An 18,245-nucleotide genomic window follows, 5' to 3' on the forward strand; every position below is an offset into this window, starting at 1 on the left:
GATAGCAGCATTTCTAAGAAATCTGTCGACAGTGATACAGTATCTATGCTACAAGGATGTTATTAAATAGAACACATTTAATTATCGGGGGGGTGTGGGGGGTTGCATTATGATTGGTTACATACTTAAAAGAAAATCATCCAATCCAGAAAACTGGGAATAAATTCCATGAAAATAGAAACCAAATGCTTTTTAGACCATGGGTAACAGACTTCTTTGAGATGCTAATTTTAACATGTACATAATTTATAATCCCAAATGTATAAAAGACAATGACAAAAAGCATCATAAATAAATAATGCAAACTGAAATAGTTATGTCAAAACATTTGGACCATCTGATAAATTAGCAAAACTGTAACAGAAAATAAGTAAAAAATACAGTAAATTGTGACAACCAAGTGTGGAACCGATTACTAGCACGCTCCCAACTCCCTCACCAGCCTGCCTTTCATCTCACGCTGCACCACTGCGGCTTTGTTTCAAGTCTCAAACCATGAGCTGCAAATAGGAACAAGCACAAGTGAAAGAAGAATTACATGAGGAGTGAAGGGGAAGGAGAAGTTGCTTGTGGCAGAGTCTCAGTACCCAGAGCTGTGGGGGGCTGACGGCATTAAAACCTGTCCGTTTAAAATGCAGACATAATCATTTGCCAGTGGAGGTGGGGGGACTTGGAAATACTGTTCAACAGCAAATGGAATGGAAAGAAGAAGCCAAGGTCATCTCTTCACAGTCTAATGCTAGAAAAGAAGAAACTCGAGCTATGGAAGTCTCGACGGTCCTTAGAGGACTCCCCACAGAGGAAAGCTGGCTACAGCCCGCTCCTCGTCTGCTGAAGGGATGTTGCTTCTGGGGTAAGGAGTGGGAAAAAAACTCAAAAAGCCTCCACCAATGTATACATAATGTTCATATACGAGCATTAAAATCAGTGTGGCCTGTTCACGGCTGGAAAAAAACCACTTTTACAGCACTTCTAATGCCATAGATGAGAACTAACGCCATAGAGGAGAACTGAAGACGAGCAGAACGATGAAGAAACCGGTAGTTACAGTTACAGTAATCCCAATAAAGTCATGCAAGATGTGCAAAACCTTTCCAGCTCAAGCTGAAAAGTTCTTGGAGCTCTCGAGGAAAGGGCAACTAAACTCCACTTAATGCAAAACCAAACTTTGGTTTTAAGAAGTATAAAAGAATGTCTAGGTCGTTATTTTCACTCGCTGCAGTTTGTCTCCAAACCTTTGAGGTGGGGGCATGATAAAGAAATTAGATCACTACCAGTTATGCTTTTTTTTCCTTTCAAAGAAATGAATATATGCATTTTCAATCATTAGTTATATACTTCTGTCTATACTACTATTCTAGTAACCATGATAAAATAGGGAAATACTTTAAATCAAAAAAATACACATTAGCACTTACTATAGCTGTGCTTTTTACCCCCAAATACAGGCTTTTTCGTTCAGTGTCGCTGTAGACAGAAATACCCTTGTCTGCGTGTAGATCAAGAGGTAAAGACTTTTCTTTTGCTGCTTTTTCTTCTCAAAGGAGTGAGCAATTTGGGGGGGGGGGGGGGCTGTGTGTGACCGAGTACTGGATTTGCTATCGTCGGCTGGGATGAGCGACTGGAAAAACAGAATGAGAATTCAGTGCCTCCCATACTAGCTAGACAACACTGTTTATCTAATAAAGTGGCAAGACCCTGCAACTATTAACATGTAGTATGTCACCAGAGGTTTCTTTTTTTCTGACAGGGAATTAGGTAGATAATATTACTCATGGAAACACAGGTTTATGAAGGCGGGGCGGGAGGGTAAGTAACAAAGAGTTTATGGGATAAGAAACTCACAAGCCACAATCTTTTTGTGTTTTTTTTCATTGAGAAACAAAAAGTTCTAATTGGGATCGCGAGCCGCTTCGCGCTCCGGCTCCGCTGGTCCCTCCTGCTCCTTCTCTGCCGAGGATGGTGGTGTCTGCTCCGTACAGTTTTGACTGTTCGCAGCTTCATTCTCCGGCAGTGGGACAGTCTCTGGCTCTGGGTTTGCCGACTCCCCTTTCACTTTCTTTCTCTTCCGCTTCTGGCTTTCCAGGTTGGCTGCCTCCGAGTGCCTGGTCTGCTGTATGCCGGGCAGCGCCATGCCGATGCCAGGGGAAAGAAACATCGAGGGATAGATCAGTCCAGGAGACATCCCTGGGATAAGGAACGGGTTAAAAGCTACAGGACTACTGGTAGTTATTGCAGATTCTGTCTGATTAGAAAACGAACTAGGACCAGGCTTCTCTTCTGAGAGAGTTTCTTTTTTCACATCCTGGCTACTCGGTTTATCCTCAGAAGCTTTCTCTGCATTGGCTGTACCACTTTTCGTTGTGCTTGTTAACGAAGTCGGAGCAGTCGCAGTACAAGTAGTTGTCATGGGGGGGTTGAGGAGTCCTCCAACGCCAAACATCTGGGGCACGGTAGCCATGCCCGGCAGCATCATGGGCAACATACTCAGGGTGCTTTTCACGTCCTCGCCGGCAGGCACCGCTGCAAATCCAGCAGGAAACCCAACCAGCCCAGTCAGGGGGATCCCTTGCATGTTTCTCATGTTCTGAAGTCCTACCAGATCCATCCCAGCAATCAGTCCGTTCATGAACAATGGTCCCATTCCAGAGGAAGAATCTGCTACAACGCCAGGGCCTTTAATGAGGTCGCTTCGGGGCCTTCTCCCCCTGCGGCGGGGCCCCGTGTCCCGGAGCACGGGCTCGGTCAGGATGCGATTGAACTTGCTTTCCGGCAAGTAGCCCTGAGAACGAAACACACACAACAGAAAAGACCTGATGGTTATTACGGCATCAAAGGAAGCCTGGCTCCTCTGTGCTTGCGTCTGCACCTCAGATGGTGTCAGCACAGAAGTATTTGCCTACATGACATGGAATTTGAGAGGCACACACAACTTTTCCCCAAGGGATGCTGCAAATGCTGCAAAACACCCTCACTCTGCCCTGGTGTGATACTGCAGCGTTAAAGTGCACAGGGAGGAAAGGAGGAAGCACATTTGTGCCCTGTATTTTCACCCGAGCCCTCAGCATCGGCTGCTCACAGCACGAAAAGTGCCGTGGCAGCTAAGCTCCCTTCCCAGCTTTAATCAGGGCTTCAGCAACAGGTGAATAATTGTGTCTTTTAGATGTGAAGGGCCAAATTTTCAACGCTCTGCAGGACAGCAAAGCTGCATGGGATGACTCGCAGAGAGGGGTCATGCTGTCTGAGGAGGTCCCAGACAGAGCTTGGCTGAGACACCAGGAAGGTTATTCTGAGCATTCAGATACAGCAACAAAACCCAGCAGCCACAACCAGGCGAGACTGTCCAGTAACACAGAGCAGCTTAAAACTCCATTTTCAGCATTCTTATCACACACATTTAGGCATTTCCCTTTGTGGCTCCCTTGAGTTTCAACACTGCCGCTCTTTGAGCCATTTCCAATAATAGATTTAGGTAGGGAAAGTAGTTCCCATTGACACCTGCAGTGCAGAGCCTTGAACTGGACGACCCTGCAGGCTGCACATCTACTGCCCGAAGAGGGAGAATCTTCTGCTCTGCTCCCACTGGCACATGGGAGAACCAGCATGGGGCCGTCACTGTGCCTGGGCTCCATGGGGCAGCCAACCCCATGCTCCCGCCTGCCCAAGCACCCGGAGCAGCCAGATGTCCCTCTGCATGCATGTGCTGGGATGGATGCACACTGCACTCGCCAGAAGCAAAGTGCTGATGGGGCTCAGGGGTGCGAATGCTCACGGGCATGCAGCAGGTGCCCAGGGCAGTGGCCAGGCACACAGCTATTCCTGTCGGCAAACAGACCATTCCCTGCGAATGAAGGTGAGGAAGAGCTGTCAGCTCACACAGGTCTGGCTGCCTGGACGTGGAGCTGTTCCCTGGGGAGTGGGACAGACCACGCCAAATCTCCAGAGCTAATTAAAAGCGATTTTGAGAGCAGTACCAACCTCTGAAGCCAATTGATTCCCCTTCCATCCCCCTGCAAAGGCATCACACAAACCACGGCAGCCACAAAACCAGGGAACAGGCGAGAGGCGCCACAGGGCACAGTCTGGGTAAGGCCAGCCCACAGGGTGGGGAAGGGAGATCCAGCAACAGCCATGTGCCGGAGGGGACAGCTCTCCCCTTCCTCCTCTGCCACACACTGGGGCAGGGACTGGTGTGATAAACAGCGTGAATGAACGCGGTGAGGCTCATCTCCATCCTGCCCCTCTCCCTGCCAATGCCTTCAGGCCTGGTGCTCAGGCCCAGGGCTGCACAGGCAGTTTCCAGGAGCTGGTGAAAAGCCTTTGCTGAGGGTAGTTTTGAAAATTTGACCCATGCAGATGTGTTTTGTCCACTCCCTGACATCCAGCACCCAAGGCGCATTACTGCTCCTGGGGCATTCCTATTGCCCCTGCTATTGCTAAGCATCCCGAGCCTTTCTGGACAGTCACCCTGTGGTGCTGAGCCCCGTTCACAGGGCACTGAACCCCTGCTCTCCTCCATCCTCTGGCCACGCTGCTGAGCTGTGGCAAGTGCCCAACCTCCCTCTCTGCCATGCGAGTGGTCCCGGTGCTGCCGGCCCTGCAGCTCTCCCCTCCCAGCTCCCAGCTCCTCACTGGAGAAAGGTTGTGGGGATGGGGAGGGGAAAGAAAAGATGACATGATACAGATTTCTCCAAAAGCTCTAACTTACTGAAAGCTTAACAATGTCAGCCCAGTCAGCTGCAACAGCATACTCCAAGTTTGCATCAAGCCACCTTGGCAATTCCTTCAATGCTGGTGCCGTGGCTCCCCCTAACTATAAAACACAGCACAAGGATGACCTCTATTGCAGAAAGAGTTATGTAAAATAATACAAGAAATATGATTACACTTCCCCTAGCTCCTTGCTTTGGGCTGCAATTTGGCTGGGGGAGAGGCTCTTCCCTTGCTACACATCTTTGCAGGACTCGGTATGCGCCTGCTGCCTCCAGACACACTGCTCAAGGGAGAAAGGGCAAGTTCAGCCTCTGTGGCCCATCCCATTGCCCTCCCCATGAACAAGTGATGGGAGTAGAGCTTCTCTAAAAGACACGCTCAGAGCCAGACAAACCCACCCATTCACCCAGGTCTCCAATGGCCATTATGGGCATAACAGAGGGGAACACAGACATGGCTGAAACAGCCTCTTTCTGCCTCACTCTTTAGTTTTGGGTTTAGATGTGATTAACGTCACATCACCTTCTGACCTACTGCAGTCCTGGGTGTGTTTAAGAACTAGATTTGGTGGAAAGTATCCCTGAATGTCCCTTCTCATTCAGAGAGGTGAGCATCAGTGCACTGGGGACTAAACGGCAGACAAGTAAATCCATGCTCTTTGCTCAGTAAGCAAGAAAAAGCCCTTTAATCCCTCCATTTCCTGCACGTGCAGCCCTTGCGTGGGTATTCATGTGCTCTGCCTGCACCTCGTAAGGAGGAACAAACCAAAGATATTTGCATGGCAATATTACAATTTGTGGCGTACTGCAGTGAATCCAAGGGGAACAATCAAATCTGGAACACAAAGCACCAGCCAGGGCTGTGCTGATGGTGGCTTTAAAGCCAAAGGCTGAATCCCTTTGCCATTGCAGGGTCTGTGTACCCTGGCAAGGGTGAACACTCAAGACTCCCCTTTACACAGAAAGTCACTTATTTTTCAGGTTTGTGTCCCCTTGGGCACACACATCACAGGACAGCGTAGATCTGTGACGTGTTTGTCCTTTTCACAGGCTCCTCTGGATTAAATCTCCCCCAGGTGAGCTCAGGGTATGCTAAGCATTGCAAGTTACCAAGGGCAGAGCACAGAACAGGCCTTCGCTTACCCGCCGTCCGGTACCCTTATGTACCACAGGCACCCGCTCCTCTCCCGAGAGTGAGCTAATGTCCAATTTGCTGGGGTCCTTGCAGCGTTGCCTCCTCTGCTTGGGCTTGTCTGAAAAACTCTGGAGTGCAAACAAGACAACGTTAATGAGACTGGATGGCTTAATGAGCCTGGGCAGCCACAAGCCCTGCAGGACTGCAGCATGGGTGAGCTCCCGAGGGACAGAGGGTCCCTGCAGCCTTGGGCAGGAGCAACATGAGCAGCACAGGCTGGTCTCTGCCAGAGGGCCAGCTCCCAAATGAGCACTACTGATGATTTTTGTACATATAAAGGGGTTTTTGTGTACCCCACTTGGACTGCTCCAGCCCTTTCTAATTCCCCTCCAGTCCTACAACTGCCAATTGATATATGTGCATCTGTAAACACAGCGCTAACCACAGCTAAGAAAGAAAGAGAGAGTAGGTCTGTGTGTGCCATCTGGTGTCAGTCTGATACCTGCTCATCTGTTCTTTGTTCTATTCCTATTTCAGCTGTTCCCACAGCAGAGAGGCTGCACCATGTCTCTTTGGGATCAGAGCCCTTCGGGGCCACAACGTACAGAGTTACAGCTGAGTTGTTGCACACCCCCTGCCTACACTGAGTCCCGCCATCAACGTGCCTGCAGGAATGAGGCATTATAAGGAACTACTGCAGGCTCTCATTCCTGAGAGTCAAAGAAAAGCCCCCGAGCGTGGTCTGTCCTTCAACAAGCTGAGCTGCTGCAGCACCCCAAAGCAGCTTCCAATCAATCCCACCTGGAGAGAGGACACTGAGGGTTTGCTGGGGACAAGAGGTTCACCAGTAGCACAGCCAGACTGGGCAAGCTCCACTAAGCCCCCATGGAAGGCAAGGATGATGGAAATGCACCACCACCATCTGACTCCTTGCAGTGCTCCTGGGAGTTTGGCCTTGGGCACAGAGCTGCACGTGTCTCCAGACTTTGAAAAGCAAGGGCCATCCTGCCCAAGCAAACACTGGGCTCCTCATCTCTTATTTCTAATGAGCTCCAAACCACTACAGGCTTGCATGTACTCCAAGCTTCAGGGAATCCCTGCCTCAGGCATACAATCCTGCAGGACCAAGATGCAGTCTTTTATGTATTACTACAGTTCTTCCTACTCTGTTTTACAGCCTGTACTCTGCCTACCACATGGTCTAATAGGCTAAATAAGCTGAAACCTGGAGCAAACCAACCTGGAGCAAACAGATGCTTATGAAACAGTAAGAAGAACCAGACACTTTGCACCCCACTTTCTTACAGCACCCACAGCCATGCACCCTTTGCAGCCAGCAACACAGCCACTCAGTCCAGTTTTTAATATGAAGAGATTTCCTTTTGTCTAGGAAGCTTATTTAATACAACAGCACTGCCTAAAATGACCCCAGGGCAGAGGGAGCAACACTGACAGACCTGGAGCATCCCAAATCCCTCTTGCCATTTCTCTTTCCATTCTTGGCACTTCTGGAAGACACTGTGTATTGGGCAGATGGATGCACCGGGGGTGGAAAATGGACCCTTGGGCAGGAGAATGCAGCTCAGCAAGTGCCTTTCACTGCAGTACAGTCCTGCAGACAGCCCTGATGAACACCACAAGCCACAGTATAGGGAAAAAGCCCTGAACTTAGGACAACCACAGAAGAGCTAACGCACAGGGCAGCACACAGGACAGACACACACACGTGTCACCGAGGGCCACCCTTACTGTGCCAAAGCCAGGAACTTCGAGTGTGTAGTCGGACTGCTGACGGAGCCAGTCGAGGAGACTCTTATTCGGGACAGCCTTCTCTGCTTGGCTGCCTGCAGCTGGGACTGGCTGTGGAGTTGAGGTAGCAGCAACCGGCCCATCGGGGAGGGGACTGTTCTGAGGGGGCTGCGGCTGGTCTTCCTGAACATCCTGGTGTGGAGGGAAGAGCAGAGGGAGCCCATCAGCAGCATGTGGTGATGCACACAGACCCAATAAGAAGAGATCTGCACCTGTCACATAGATTATTCCACGTATTCCCCAGCGTCTGTTCTTTAAATCATCACCACCACATTACAGTTGCACTCTGTCCCCAGCACTGGTGGCATGGAGGGCAAAGAGAACTGGGAGATGATTCTGAATTCACCTTCAAACACCCTAATCACCAGGAAGACCAACCAGATCACTTCTAAAATTGGTCTAGAGGGACTGGTCTTGCACCCAGAGCCCTATTCTTCTTTGAGTGGATCCCAGGGTAGAAGGGGAAAGGATACAGCAGGCTCTTGGCTATAGGTCCAATGCAGCCAAGGACCCTTCCTCATGTTCTCTACCTCTAGACACTCCCTGAAGTGGAGCAGCTGCTTTTGGTAATGCTTAGCAGGGCTCAAACACTCCAGAGTGCTGCAAGGCAGCAGGAAATCTTCCCTTCCTCCCTGAACTGGTATCTGCTCCTGCTTGCTCCAGCACAAGCCAAGCTGTCCTGGAGGAAGTCCTGCACTGTTGTGGGCAGCAGAGCTTGTAGGGAAGAGCTGAACTATGAGACAAATTGTGCTGAATCCACGTGAGAAGGGGGGAGAGCATCAACCCACCTGCAGCCTGGTTGGAAGAGGCCTCTCCTTCAAGAAGATGAGGTCCATCCCTTCTACATTTTTTCTCCTGCCCCGTCTCCTCCTCATGGCAGCATCGTCTCTCCGGAGGCTGCCATTCACTATTTGTCCCGTGACAGGATGGATTAACCCTGCCTGGAGGATGCCAGACAAGTCCATGCCCAGGGAGCCCTGAAGAGTGTTCACAGTCCCCAGCTTGGGCATGTTTGTGTTCAGAGGGAAAGGAGAGGAGTTCCCCGGGGACCCATCAGAGGCTCTGGACAAGTCCACTGCTGTGTCGCGCCAGCCGTTCAGCACAATGGGTGGATGAACATGGGTTGCTGTCAGCTGCTCCAAGCTCCTCTGTTTGGCATTTCTCTCCATCTCAAATTCATAGGGCCTCCTGTGCTTCCGCTCGTCCTTTGCAAAGGCAGGGGTCAGGAAACCTTCCTGTGTGTATCAAAGCCACAGAGAGGGTTACATCTGTTCACACACACTGCCCAGGGACTACAGCTCTTAAATCAACACTGAGCTGTCAGGCTTTTCTGCCTCTGCAGAAGCCCTGAAGGATGCCCTTTCCCTGGGCACATCAACTTCTCTTTCCCTGAGTGGGGATGCTGCAGGAGCACCCTCACACACACTTTGATCCCCCAGGGTGTTGGAACCCTGGGTGCTCCACCAGCTGCTGGGCAACCAGGCTGGGTTCCAGGCCAAGCAGCTTCTCTTTTCACTGTGTCCAACAGCGAGAGGAGATGAGAGCTGGTGATTAATGTGGCAGTGCCTTCTTGTGCACCCATAGTTTTGGGACACCAGGGCAGTGTCTCCTTTTTCCCCGATCATGCTGTGGGCTCTGGCACTGACTCTGGAAGCACTTCTACAGCTGCAGACCAGCTGCCTTCCCAGGAGGGAAGCAGGGCTCATGGGGGGCTGAGACCACAGGAAGCTCACCAGGAGCTCTCAATGAAGAGGACCAAGTGGCTCAAGCCACACGTTATACACCGCAAGTGGCACCAAAAGGCAGTGAGAAGCCAGATCCCTCTTGGAAAACTCTAGAGCATTTCTAGGCAATTCTTCATCCCAGAGTCCCAAGCCTGTCCCTGCCCAAGGACCCCCCCATACCTTTTGTACCTGTGAGATTAACACCCCGTTATTGAAGCTGGGGTCGGAGGCTTCTGACTCAGCAAAGCTATTCCTGCTGCTGGCACTGCTGGGTACTGCTGGAGCTGTCAGCAGAGTCGGTGTCTCAAACTGCTGGCTGGAGGAAGGCCACTTGCCCTTCAGGATGGCATGGCAGATGTTGTCAATGCGGTTGATGATCACACGGTCCTGCAAACAGAATTGGATGGTGGCAGGCTGGGATCTGAATGAGTGACTCAGGATTAAAGACAAACCCAGCCGACGTGACCTCAGCCTCGCAGGGAACTGCTTTGGGGAAGGCATGTCCCAAATGGGTTCTTGGGAAGAGCACCCCTGTTAGAGCATCCATGGGGAGAAATATGTGGAGGACCAGGAGGCAGAGCTGGAGGTGTGTGAGCTACTGCTGGCCAGGACCACACAGTAACACTTGCAATACACACAGTGTTGATTTTAAACTCACTTTAGGCCACTCGGAGAAGGAGTAAAGTGTCTTCTCCTGCAGCAGCTGGGCTATGGTTGGAGCTCGGGCATCCTGAAGGTCATCGATCTCCCCAGGCAGGACAGAAGCAGAACTCTTGCTCTCTTCCTCCATGTACTTCTCTGAACCATCTGAGGGACCAACAGAGAACAGAGCCCGTCACCACCCTGCCTCTCTCGCCCTACTGAGGCAAGAGCAACTCTTCACCCCTTCCCACCCCAGCACCCAGCTGGCTTCACAAAGGTCCCTTTTCCCAGCCAGCCACCAAGAAATGCATCAGCCCTGGGTCATGGCAGGCAGCCCACACTGCTCAGGAAGGGCAAACATTCCCCTGGGCTGAGTCTGGGGTACTCTGCTGCAGTGGCCACCATTCCCTGACCATCCCCATACCACAGGCTCCCGCAAGCAGCTTTCTTTTCTGGAAGCAAGTGCTTTCAGGCACTGTCCTTTGCTAGGAAGGGAAGGGTGTCCTGCATTCCATGGGATGCTCATGGCAGAGGGGCTGCTGGGGCTAACAGTGGGTGGTTCTGGCAAACACAGCCACCAACCCTTTGTTCCCCAATCACACCAGCTAGAGTGAGCCCCTGTGGGCTCAGCACCCTCAAGCCTGTGGCTCTGCCAGGAGGTCAGCAGGTCTCTCCCACCCCAGAGGAGATGCATAGAGGGAGCTCTCAGGACCATACCTTGACTCTGGCTGCTGCTGGCTTTCTCCACATCATCTCTGTTCTCATGCTCTTCTTGCTTCACCCCCTGGGGCTCAGGGTGCAGGGCATCTCTGTAGCCTGCCTGCCCCTCAGCCCCTCGGCCCCAGGCCTCCTCCCCAGCAAGGGGGTGCTCTGCCCCTGGGCGCCCCAGCATTGGTGCAGGAAGGCTGAAAGCCTGGCCATGAGCCTGTCTGGGTGAGTGCTGCAGGGTGCTCGCCTCACTCAAGCCATGGTCCTCCTGGCCCACTGTCCCGGGCTCCCCCAGCCCTTCGGGTGTCCCCAGCCCCAGGGACTCTCTCTCGCCATTCACATCTTCTGGGCAAGTGTCCTCAGGTGTGCGGAGGCCAGAGCTCTGCTCCTCACCCCCCAGTTCATTGGCCTCAGGGTCACAGACAGCCCTGGTCCTGGGAGCACTCAAGATTTCTACAGCATCTGCTGCTGCCTCAGAGTTGTCATCATCCTCCTCTTCCTCCTCATCTTCCTCGCTGTGGCTCTGACTCAGCCCTGACTTTGCCTCCATTCCTTTCTCCTGCAGCAGATTGATGAACCTCTGTTCAGGAGGAACCTTGATTTCATAGTTATGAAGAGTGGGACTGTAGAGCCCCATGCTTATGACCCCTTCCATGGCAGCGTGCTCAGGCAGCACTGACGCAGGGCTGGTGAGGTCTCCCTTCTGCTGCAGGGCTTCACAGAGCTCTGCTGGGACGCTCTGTGAGGGGTCACTTCCAGGGGTAGAAGGTGAAGGCTCAGCTTCCTCGTTCTGACTGTCCATTCGGTCACAGCCCACCTGCAAACCCTCTAGGAAAGGAGTCTCTCTCATGGCATCTGCATCGCAGCTGGATGGATCCTCATCCCCCTCCAGCTTGCCCTCAGAGAGTTTAGCAACGCTGCTTCCAACATCTGGGCAACTTGGGCTGTCTCGAGCAAGGGAGCTTTGCTCACTGTTACAGGCCTTCTCGTCGTACATCATGCACACCAACGAGTCCGGCAAAGAGCTCTCATCATAGTTACTGGACATGATGTCCTGGACTTTAGACATGAAGGTTTCACAGTTTGCATCCAGTGGACTGCCGCCAGCCTGGGACATCGTGTTGTCTACAGCTTCCAGCTTGATCTGACTCTCGGCTTCATTCTCCAGGGATTCACAAGTCCGGTCCACCTGGCTGTACAGAGGGGAACTGTAGAGTTTGGAGTTAGTCTGGTAAAGGCAGCACAGGGTTTCTGGGGCTGGGAGCCCCGTTCTTTTATTCTGGGCATAGTTCCTGTACGCATCTAAAAAAGACAGCTGGGGGTCATTCATGATGTAGTAGTCGGTGCGATTCAGGCCATGCTTGGCGGTGCCGATGAGCAGGTCCCGGTCATGTTTGCCACACTCCCACCACACCGGCAGGTAGAGGCTGGGCCTGCACAGCTTGAGCCGCTCATGGAGCTGCGGACACTTGAGCACTTGCTCACGCACCTTCCGCAGCAGCTCGATGCGATACAGGGTCCTGGCAGCACGCTCCTCTGTGATGGGCTCCACGTAGATGTCGGGGTCTGGGGGACCTGCAGCAGGGATAGAAAAACCAAGGCCATGTTATATACATCAATGAGAGTTACTCAGAGCAAGGTGAGTGTTTGTAGTTGAGGCTTCTTTTCCCAGTTTCATCACCTTCCATTCATTTGCCACCAAATGGACATGTGGGTGTAAACTGCCTTGACTTTAGCAGCTGGACCAAGAGCAGCACTCGACTGCCTCCAAGTGTCCCTGAAACTCCTCCCTTGCTCTCCTGCTCCACAAGAACAATGGGACCACTTCTGACCTACGGCTACGTGGACCTACTGTTACCCCTCCACAGGCCATGCAATTTCCACTCACCATCCTCTTTCCACAGCGGAAGACCACAGACATTCTTGCACATGGCCACGAAGCTGTAGAAGTACTTCTCCAGGCTTTCATCTGTCTTCTTCTCCAGTCGAGAGATGGCTCGGAACTGAGTCCAGTCAAAGATCTTTTTCTCCTGGTCATAGATAACCCCAAAGGAGGAGACGGTGCGGTAGAAATCTGCCTGCTCCCTCCTGGTCCACCTGTGGGGCATGAAGGAGACATGAACACCACCGAGATACATTCTGGTCCCAGCAGAGGCTCAGAGAGGAATATCTAGTTACTGCCCACCAGTTTTGGAGCAGCTGCCAGGGGAAGCACACTAGGAATTAGAAAGGAAGGTCCTGCAGACACAGCTCTCATCCAGAGGGAAACTAGGACTGGGCTTCACTGCTGCAAGGGTCGCAGTATCCACACACTCTGCTGACCCCTGTGGTCTCCTGGGTGCCTGGGGTGGGTGCCAACCCCTCCCCCCTGAAGGAAAGCAGCCATGGTGCTTTCAGGGGGGCTCAGTTACAGTGCTGTTAGAGCACAACTTTCACTCTGGTTTGGACCCTGTGAGCTTTCACCTCGTGCAAATCACTCCAAGGAATGATCCAGGACAGAGATGGTGAAGAGCATCCTGGGCAAATGCAGCCCTGGGGCAAACAGAGCACAGAGAAACAGGCCACAGAGAACAGAGCAGGGTGCAAACTGGAGGGCAAGCGTAGGAACAGGTCATGGCAGGGAAAGGTGAGTGCCAGGAGGGTCCCACCATCTTTCCATCTACTGGGATGCAAATAGAATGAGAGCACAGCACAACCAGGATATGCCATGGGGCTCCCAAGGCCATGAGCAAGAGCTTAATGCAGCGGTGTGAGAGACACGAGGGTCAAAAAGGCTGCAAACGAAGGCTGTGAGAGTGCTTGTGTGTCACCCCTCAGCCATGGTGCATCCCAGGTTCACAACCCTGCTTAGCAGCACTGCTCTGCTGGGGCTGGAGGTGATCCCTGGCCCAGCAGATGCTGGATTTGATCCTGGAGAGCTGTGTCCTTGCTTCCTTTCACGACGTCACCAGTACCATGAAGGCTGATGCCCAGCTGGGCTGGCTGCTGGAGCCACCAGGCTCCCTTGTGCATGGGAGCATCATTCCCTGCCCAGCAAGGACCCGCATGCCAGCCGTGGTGACATCTACCTGGGCACAAGGATTTCGACTGGCCTCAATCAGCTTTGGAAAGGACATTGTGCTGCATTACCTTTTCTGCATTTCTTTGTTCACAGAGTCCATCTCGGAGGCTCTCCGGAACATCTCGTCCTGCAGCCAGTATCCATGGTTACCAGGCATGAGCATCTCGGCACGCGGAGGCAGCTCTTTGCGGTTGCAGCGCTGGTAGACGGTGACAAGCCTCCGCAGTCTGGCTGTGAGAGCAGATGAGACAGGCCAGCAGGATCTGTCTGAGTCGGAGCCATCCTGGGCTTCAAACATCAGCAAGGACATTAGTATTTAATGCACACTCAAAGCCATGGATTCCCGCATCCCTCCAGCCTGGCTCTGAGAGCTCCCTCCTGCCTCTGCCCTACCACAGGGGATGTCAAGAATCAGTCATAACTGGGGGAATGTGGCGACCGTCCCTAGGCCTCTGCACCCCAAAAGCTGCTGTCTCACAGCCTCACCATATCTCAGCTCCCATCAGAGAGGCAGAGATCAGGGTAGGAATGATAACTCCAAGCCAGGCTGTGCATGGGAAAGGACTGCAGATGCCTGCTCAGCAGCAGAGCCAGCCAGCCCATGACATCTTCCAGCACTGCCCACTGCAGAGACCAGCACACTCATCTCATGCAGGCAACTGCATGGATAAGGGCAGGCAAATGGCTTCGGGTCACCCCTGACTGGCTTTGGCTGGGAACACCTATTCAGGAGCCTGGCTGCGCTGCCATAGACATGGGTCAGACATGACTCCACTTGCCCAGGTTAAGCTACCTCACCCGTTATCACTAACACAGAGCAGTGTCCCCCCAGCCCAGCAGTGCCTGTCTCAGCGCCCCAGCTGTGCCGTGCCAGCCCTGGGAAGCCCTGCACCATGCTGCAGGAGACACGGCCTCACCTGCCGCTGGCTCGTCCCGCTTCTCACTGGCTTCTCCCACCCCAGTGGCCACGATGTCCTGCAGAAGGAAACCATGAGAGAGGGCTGCCAGCGCCACACACAGCACCCAGTACCCGCAATCACCCGGGCTGAGGGTGGCAGGACAGGCAGAGCTCCGTGTCCCGGGCCCTAGGGCTGCAGTTAGGCTGCCCTCAGCACACACAGGGGAGGTGACAGCTCAGAGGCAGTTCTATTCATTTTATGCTTGGAGGTGAGGTCACCACAGTGACACAGGCTGCAGAGCCACTGCCCAGGACAGTTAAAGTGCACAACCTCTGCTGCTCAAATGAACTCTACACCCTCCTGTGCTGCCTTGTTCACTGTTCTTCCTCTCCCCCAGGGCAATTCCTTTTAGGACACCACCAACTCCTCTGCCAGAGCCCCATGTGGCTCCTGAAGCTGAGTGTTGAGATCCAGCCCCCTTGGCCATTCCCAGCCCTCAATCCCCCCCAGGTGCCCACAAGGGAGATGCTGCCTGGGTCTGCAGGAAACACACAGAGGCAACAACAGAAGCTGAGATGACACAGACTGCAGGGCAGAGCCCATGTATGGCACAGCAAAGCTGGCACAGGGTCATCTGCAGTGCTGGTTCCCCAGTGCCTCACAGCAGAGCTGATGGAGCCAAGCCTGCAGCACAGGGCAGGAGGGAAGGCCTGGCAGCAGCAGATGTTCACTGATGACTGTGAATCCCACTCACCTCCTGCTTTGGCAGCCCTTCCAGCTTTTCTCCACTGCTCTCTTCCTTCTCCATGCAGCCCCTGGGTAAGAGAGTGAATTAGTCCCTGGCAGCAGCAGCACAGCACCTCTGGCTGTGCCAGTCATTGGCAGGAGGGAGCAGAACTGGTGTTCACGTTTCATATTGAGGACGCAGCTCCCCCCGGCTTCCTACCCTGACTACTGTGCTCTGATGCAGTCTGCTTCCTTCCTCCTCCCTGCACACAGCTCTCCCCACTGCCAGCAGAGCCCCAGGAGTGACCCAGGCAGCCCCCAAGAGCTCTGCTCCATCCCTGCCCACCTTTCGGCAGCATCCTGGGCCCCGTCGCTGACACCTTGCTCCGCAGAGAGCAGCTTCTCATCCGGCATTCCCACCTTCTCCAGGAAGCACAGCGCCGGGTCCGCCCGCATGGCGTTGTACCGCTCGTAACCTGCCAACCACCACAGGCCATCAGAAGGGAGAAAGACAGCACAAAGCCAGGTCTGAGCCTCCTGCTCTGTGGGACACAGCTCCCCATGTGGCTCTCACTCTCTGGGCTGCTGTGAAAGCAATTCTCACTCGCAGAAGTTCAGAACACTTTCCCCAAAGCTGCTAATTGCTCCACAGCCCCTGGGCAGCAGCCAAAGAGAAAGGTCAGCCTCTCCATCCCCCATTGCAGAGCAGTGCCTGGAGCTGGGCACAGCACCCAAAGCAGGTTGTAGCCAGGAGCAAGCAGCCCCGTGTCTCCTGGAAGCTGAAGGGGGACTTCATGACAAGGCTGGGGATGGCAGGAGAAGCTCTGTGCCCTACTCCTTGTCCTCACATGGCAACTGCATGCTGCTCCTGGAAAACCAGGAGTCTGCCATGAGATCAGGCATGTACATGCTGGGCCCCACCACCTGAACAAGGCAGCTATTGGTGCCGTGGCCCTGTGCAGCTGTGGTATGTGGCCACGGCTCTGCCCCTTTACACTGATGTGATGTCCCCTCCAGGTGCTCCACTTGGGTCCCTCTCATGCACTGGCACCCACCAGACAAGCTGGGTACATACCGTGCTTGAAGACACCGATGAGCAGGGATTTATCAGCTTCAGCGTTCCACCAGTCCACTGGGATCTCCACATAGTCAATGTCCGGCAGCAGCACGTCCAGCTCCCTGTGGCAGACAAGGTATGAACACCCCTCTTGTGAGCCCCACCAGCGCTCACTGGGCACTGCTGGGCAGGGACAGCAGGAGACAGGAGCCATCATTCACTGGCTAGGGGACAGCTAATGCAGGCAAGGCTGTCCTGAGGCCCCACATGGCCTGGTGTGCACATCTCCCTGGAGTCAAAGAGCTGCAGCCTTGGCTCCACCACCACCCACTGCCATCCCCATCCTCTCTCTGCAGAGACAGGGAGGCTGCACAGCCCCTCCCCTCTCCCCTCCCACCCAAGCAACACCAAAAGACTGGAGATCCTGTCTGATGTCAACAGCACCTTTTGGGGGAAACCACTTCAAACCCCCGGCCCCAGAGGAACAGCATGTCTGGTGGGGTGGGCTGCGATGTCCCCTCCACAGACTGGTGATGATGGACCTGTGCTGGGGAAGGCAGCAGCCCCTGCTCTAGTAAATTAAGCCCAGCATATCACACTTCTCTCCAAAGCACTGAGAGCTGAGTCTTTGCAGGAAGGACAGAAGCAAGCAGGCTGCAGGTTCCGTGGCATTAACAGAGCCTATTGGCCCCTTGTCCTCAGTGCCGGGAAGGGACTGCAGGCCACAGAGATGGGACAAGCTCTGCTCCAAGGCCTGGCCATGGCAGCCCTGTTGAGGTCCCTGCTCAGGCAGAGCTGCCCTCTAAGGATGAAGCTTTTCCTGAACAAGACCTGGGGATTTGACCACAGGATCTGATTCACCTGGAGCTGCAGTGAGCGCAGATGTGCTGGGCCGGATGGCTGCAGCAGTGCTCGAGCACTGCCACACCCTACCCAGTAAGTAACACAGGGGTTCACTGTAAGGTACCTACCTGGCAGGGGTCCCCTCGAAGGCTTTGTCTGCAGCCTCCCCCAGCACTTCAGCCTTCAGGTAGTAGAGCATTCGCACCCGCAGCAGAACCCTGTGCCGAGGCAGCAGAGAGGAACACACATTAGCATGCAGGTGCTCAGATGCCAGTCTAGGGCCTGGCCCAACAGCCCTCACCAGAGCGTTTGCAGGGGATGCTCTGAGGGTCAGCAAGGCCAAGGAAACCTGCCTGACACCACGTTTCCCTGCATGGGAGGACCCACTATCTCACAGCAGGATGGGCACCATCCATGTGGTGTCACACCACAGTGCCCAGCCCTGTGATCTCCTGGGGCTCTGCAGCCAGACCTGTGCTGCTCAGGATATGGTTCCTTTTAGCTTGGAGGAGCATCCAAGAGCAGTCCAGCAGTTGGAGCACAATGAACCTGCATGGGCTGTGAGCCCTTCACAGCTCCTTCCCACCCTTCCCACGCTAAAAGCCCTCAGCCTATGGATTCCACAAGCTTGCTCCTGCACTCACTTGTTGCAGTGCTGTTTGAGGTGCTTTTTGTAGCTGTCATCATGCAGGACAACTTCAGGGTTGCAGGTGGCAAGCCAGTCTGCATTCTTTATCTCAGGAAGAAGCATCTGGTTCTTCGTCTTCTTCCCCTTCCTGCCTCTGGGCACTGGTGCTGACAAGCCTGCAACAGCAAGTGGCAGTCAGTGAGCACTATGGGCCGGGCCAGGCACCACTGCCATGGCAGGGGGGCTGGAACCAGGTGATTTTAAGGTCCTTTCCAACCCAAGTTGTTCTATGATCACATAA

General features: G+C 53.7%; 1 protein-coding gene across 1 annotated transcript in view; it reads right to left on the reverse strand.

Moving 5' to 3' along the window:
* Positions 1-1,891: 1,891 nt before the first annotated feature.
* CHD6 (chromodomain helicase DNA binding protein 6) overlaps positions 1,892-18,245 on the reverse strand; it is a gene marked incomplete at its 3' end in the record, with an annotated part of 40,456 nt that continues 24,102 nt past the window's right edge. The window contains exons 22-37 of the mRNA XM_080627929.1: positions 17,961-18,120; positions 17,445-17,534; positions 16,492-16,595; positions 15,763-15,892; positions 15,445-15,505; positions 14,709-14,766; positions 13,860-14,079; positions 12,619-12,827; positions 10,740-12,305; positions 10,039-10,187; positions 9,561-9,767; positions 8,445-8,891; positions 7,597-7,788; positions 5,856-5,975; positions 4,709-4,813; positions 1,892-2,782 (exon numbers count right to left, since the gene is read on the reverse strand). Of these exons, the coding sequence (XP_080484055.1) occupies positions 1,892-2,782; positions 4,709-4,813; positions 5,856-5,975; positions 7,597-7,788; positions 8,445-8,891; positions 9,561-9,767; positions 10,039-10,187; positions 10,740-12,305; positions 12,619-12,827; positions 13,860-14,079; positions 14,709-14,766; positions 15,445-15,505; positions 15,763-15,892; positions 16,492-16,595; positions 17,445-17,534; positions 17,961-18,120 (4,709 nt within the window). The remainder of the gene's footprint in view (positions 2,783-4,708; positions 4,814-5,855; positions 5,976-7,596; positions 7,789-8,444; positions 8,892-9,560; positions 9,768-10,038; positions 10,188-10,739; positions 12,306-12,618; positions 12,828-13,859; positions 14,080-14,708; positions 14,767-15,444; positions 15,506-15,762; positions 15,893-16,491; positions 16,596-17,444; positions 17,535-17,960; positions 18,121-18,245) is intronic.

The sequence above is a fragment of the Psittacula echo genome, assembly GCF_963264785.1.
Source record: "Psittacula echo genome assembly, chromosome: 12".
Classification (NCBI taxonomy): Eukaryota; Metazoa; Chordata; class Aves; order Psittaciformes; family Psittacidae; genus Psittacula; species Psittacula echo.